Source organism: Myotis davidii, unplaced genomic scaffold (assembly GCF_000327345.1).
Source record: "Myotis davidii unplaced genomic scaffold, ASM32734v1 scaffold1439, whole genome shotgun sequence".
NCBI classification, from domain to species: domain Eukaryota; kingdom Metazoa; phylum Chordata; class Mammalia; order Chiroptera; family Vespertilionidae; genus Myotis; species Myotis davidii.
The window spans coordinates 1443695-1447971 of NW_006292342.1; the positions used below are offsets into that span (position 1 = coordinate 1443695).

At 58.2% G+C, this 4277-nt stretch overlaps 1 protein-coding gene across 1 annotated transcript in view; it reads right to left on the reverse strand.

Moving 5' to 3' along the window:
• Window positions 1-2149: 2149 nt before the first annotated feature.
• The window catches only part of ZNF653 (zinc finger protein 653), a 19045-nt gene continuing 16917 nt past the window's right edge, over window positions 2150-4277 (reverse strand). Inside the window, exons 8-10 of the mRNA XM_015565363.1 lie at window positions 3619-3733; window positions 2747-2846; window positions 2150-2553 (exon numbers count right to left, since the gene is read on the reverse strand). Of these exons, the coding sequence (XP_015420849.1) occupies window positions 2376-2553; window positions 2747-2846; window positions 3619-3733 (393 nt within the window). The 3' untranslated portion in view covers window positions 2150-2375. The remainder of the gene's footprint in view (window positions 2554-2746; window positions 2847-3618; window positions 3734-4277) is intronic.

The following is a 4277-nucleotide window of genomic DNA, read 5'->3' on the forward strand; positions in this document are numbered from 1 at the left end:
GGCGCGGCAGGTGGAAGCGAGCGCGCGCTGGCCCGGACTCGCTTTCTGGGGACTCGTGTTGCCAGATTCCGGCTCTTTTGACTCCGCGAACCCTACTTCCTGCCAGAGCACCCCTTTTAGGAAGGGCTTTCTCACCGGAAGACAGGGCAGGCTCTCCTCTGTTCAGCACCTGGAGCTGGAGGAGCGAAGAGGGAGAGGAGGTATCTGTGGCCCATTGTACGACCTTCCCGAGGTGCTGTCCACAAGAAGACTGGAAAGGGACAAGGATCCAAGACTTCAATAGGCAAAGGCCTGGGTCCCCAGATTTGGAGGGACCAGGTGTAGTCTCCTAATGCCAAGGGAGGAAGGTGAGGATGGCTGGGGGTCCTAGTCTGCCTGCAGAAGGAACTGGGACCCTGTGGGTCAGGTGTCTCTAGGGTTCAAAGACTGTGGACTGGCACCCCACAATGCAAGGGCACTTGGCACTGCTGAAAAGTGGGGAACGAGGTTTGGGACTTAGGATTGAGGCAAACATGCTGGTGCCCTGCAGCCCTGGGACAACATAAACTTGGGGTGGGCTGATCTGCTAGGTGAATGTCCTGGCTTTCCGAGCTCACGATTGGTTCGCCCGCGGAGTCATCTCCCGGTCTGTTGGGGGAACCTGGACGCTACTAAGGCGATAGAAGGCGGCACATCACCTTTTGTGCATGTTTACGTCGGACGGCCTTCAGCACCACAGACAGCGGCCTGATGGCCCCAACCAGCGCTCTTGCGGGCTGGAGAGCCACGACCCGCTAAACCAGAGTGGCAGCCCCCACCCTATCCTCGTCCCAGCACTCCCTTTTAGCCTCCAGACTGTCCGGCAGTGTCGTCAAACCCAGCGAGGAGAGCCCATTTTGACCAATCAGGGACGGCCCTCACAAGAACGAATTGCAGGACACCCTCGAGGTTGAGCCAATGAGAACCCGAGCAGCAGAGCGCGAGGCCACGCTGATGGAGAGAGAAGCCAATCATAATGGCCCGCACAGCCTGGGCGGTGGCGATGCGGGACCCCGAGTGGCCCTTCTAGGGTTTGGCAGGGCAATGTGGCTGCTGACTCTAGAGACCCCGAGCGATGGCTTGTTCCCCACCCCATGATCCTTCCGGCTCCAGTGGGATCAGAAGCTGGGCTTGGCCTGGAAGGGGCTACTCCTGGACCCGCAGACCCGACTGCAGTTCCCATGGAAACTGCTGGCTCCCGCTGTGCGGAGACAACTAAGAGGACTGAGCCTGGGGGGAGAGGGGACTAGCTCTTCCGCGCCGACATTTTTGTCCCTGGCTGGAGTAGACCCCGATTAGAAGTGTAAAATGAGGCTTTAGCTGCAGCCCAGCTCCAAGAACTGGTGAGGAGCTGGTGGGGGCTCCCCCAGGGCACTTTTCCTGCTCGAGGCTGTGGTCCCCCGGGTCACGTGGCTGCAGCCATACTAGCCCATGCAGCTTGTGCGCCACCTGGCGGCTGTGTAGCCTGATTTCACTCCCCGCCCCTCTCCCTGGCAGTGCATGGGACGAGGAGGTGGCCTCAGTATCCTCCTCCAGGTAATGGGACCAGAGCAGCCGCCCCGCCGGTGCCAACTCCCTTCCCCCGCGGCTTCCTGTTCCAGGAACACTCCGAGCCCATTCTACTTCGGGGTTTTGGCACCGGCTGTTCCTTCAGCCTGGGATTTGCCTTCCTCAGCTTTCTTCTGGGATGGAACCTTTTTGTCATTCTGATCTATGTTCAAATACCAGCTGACCACTGACCTAAACAGCACCCCCAAAAACTAATATACTATTTTCTGCATGGTGCTTGTCTCAGCCATAGATGTCTTAAGGGTTTACTGAACATCTCCCCAACTGGTCCCTGACCTCTCTAGGGTAGGGAATGAGTGACCCACAAGAAATCAGCACTGAGTCAGGATCGAGTCCTGGGAGATGTCAAGTGGCTTCCCTGGGTCCCCAAACCCCCAGCCCTGACCCTGTGAGGAGGAAGTGTTCAGGGTTGCCCAGGCAACCGAGGCAGAGGGAAAGGTCCTCGGTCTGCCCGTATGACTTCCCCTACCTCCCGCCCTCACCCCAGGCCTTGCTCAGGAAGGGACCAGGTTGAAGAAGAGACCCCCTCAACCCCAAATCATCCAGGTCTAGGGGGAGGGCATCTACTTTCTCACTCTTTAATCTCGCTCTGCTCTCGACACAGTTCCAGCAGTGCAGCCCCAATTTCCAGCTCCAGAGAAGGTGGGGGGGCGGGGACCAGCCCTGGGGTGGGGCAGGGGCATCACCTTCCGGCCTGCGGGGTGGCCCCCATGGTAGTCCGGGCCCAGGAGGCCCAGGAGTGGCATCAGAGTGGACAAATAAATAGGGATGGTCAGTGGTAGGGTGGGTCAGGCGGGTTTGTGGTCTGGGTGGCTTTTGAGAGTGTGGAACTTGATGCTGTCCAACTTCTCGAAACGCTTCCCGCAGCGCTCGCACGTGAAATTGTACTGCACCTCTGCTGTGTGCTTCTTCATGTGCCAGTTGAGCGAAGCACGCTGCCGGCACTGGTAGCCGCAGATCTCGCACCTGCCAGGAGTCAGGGCACAGTCAGAGAGGGCAGGGCCCATCCCAGAAAGGGCTGGCGCCATCTGGGACTGCAGTGCAGATGGAATTTGGTATGGCAACCCCAGGGTGGAGCTCGCCTGTGGGACCTGCTCGGTGCTGGTCCAGGCCTGGATCTCCTCCCTCCTAGTACCCTCTTGGGACGCCTGTCACTCACTGCAGGGGTGTCTCGCCGGTGTGCGTGCGCCGGTGTACCTCCAGGTGGTTCTTCCTTTTGAAGGACTTGCCACAGGTCTCACAGGTGAATTCCCGGACACCTGGGGGAAACACAGGCTGAGGGCTCCGCCCTTGGGGAGGGGGCTGTGGAGCGTCTCCGCTGCACTAGAGAGACCAGGGAGGGAGCAGATGAACCCCCCCCCCTCTCCAGGCCTGAATGTCAAGTCTAATAACCAGAAGGACTAAGAAAGGGGAGGCTCATGGCCATTGCCCAGGAACACCCCAGGCAGAGATGGAATGTGAACTCCGGTTCCTGAGGAGCACAGGGTGCAGATGGGTTTGAATCTGACCCCAATATTTGGACTTTGGAGCAATTTCACATAAAAATCCAAAGTTCTGGTCTCAAAAAATCCAAATCCACGCCCTCCTGCTGGGCACAGGCACCAGCGCTGGCCGCTGTGTCGCAGCCCACACTCTGGGTCAAGGAGGTGTTTGGAGCAGAAGGAACAGAGACCCTGTCCCTAGCCTGATGCCCCTGCAGGGTGGTTCAGCCCTGGAACTGCTCCAGCATGAGATCTGCTTGCAGGAGTCAGGCGGCCAATGGGCCTAGCTCCACACGAGCTGTGACAGTCCGTGTCACCGTGGCTTGTGCAGCTCACTCTTTAATCTCGCTCTGCTCTCTTGACGGATCCAGCAGTGCAGCCTCAGGAAGGTGCCCGTGGGCTCCAGGTTAAGTGCTTTACTTCCACCATCTCAAGCTAGTCCATGTGGGGGACAGGCGGAAAACTGAGAAAGGCAGTCCTGTGCCCAGGCTGACCCTGCCTGAACCCGCTCTGGCTCCAAGGCCCAGGCCCCTGTGCCCTAGGCCCTTACCTGAGTGGATGATCATGTGTCGCCTTAGGTGGTTGGATAAATAGAACTTCTTGCCACAGCCTGGGTGAGGGCACACTTTGGTCTTCCCTTTTCGATGCACAAGGTTGACATGGTTCTGGAGACGAGAGGGGCAGGAGTGGTGCTGTGGGTGCTATAGGGACAGGTGAGGGCTGCTGGGAGGCAGGCTGGGGCAACTTGACTGGAGGAGGGAAGAGGGGTGCCCTTGTCCTTAGGATGGACTGCCAGCTCCGAGTTAGAGTCCAGGGACGCTGGGATCAGTTTTACTGAGCACCTACTCCAGCCAGGCTCTGGGTTAGGGCATCAGTGAATCTTGTCATAACCACGTGAGGGGCCCTGCCATTAGCCCAGTTTATGGATGGGGAAACCATCTCCGGAGGCTCAGTAGTTTGCCCAGTGTCTCCAGCTGGGCAGTGGCAGGGCTGGGACTGGATTCTAGGGCTGTCAGTCCACAGCAGGCTCCTTTGCCACGGTGCTATACTGCTCCCAGGGCCTGGAGCAGAAAGCCCTCACTCACTCCTTCCTTTGTTTTTTTAAAATATGTTTTTATTGATTTCAGAGAGGGAGAGACAGAGAGAGACAGAGAGAAACATCAATGATGAGAACCATTGCTCAAAGTCACTAATTATACGAGAGATGCA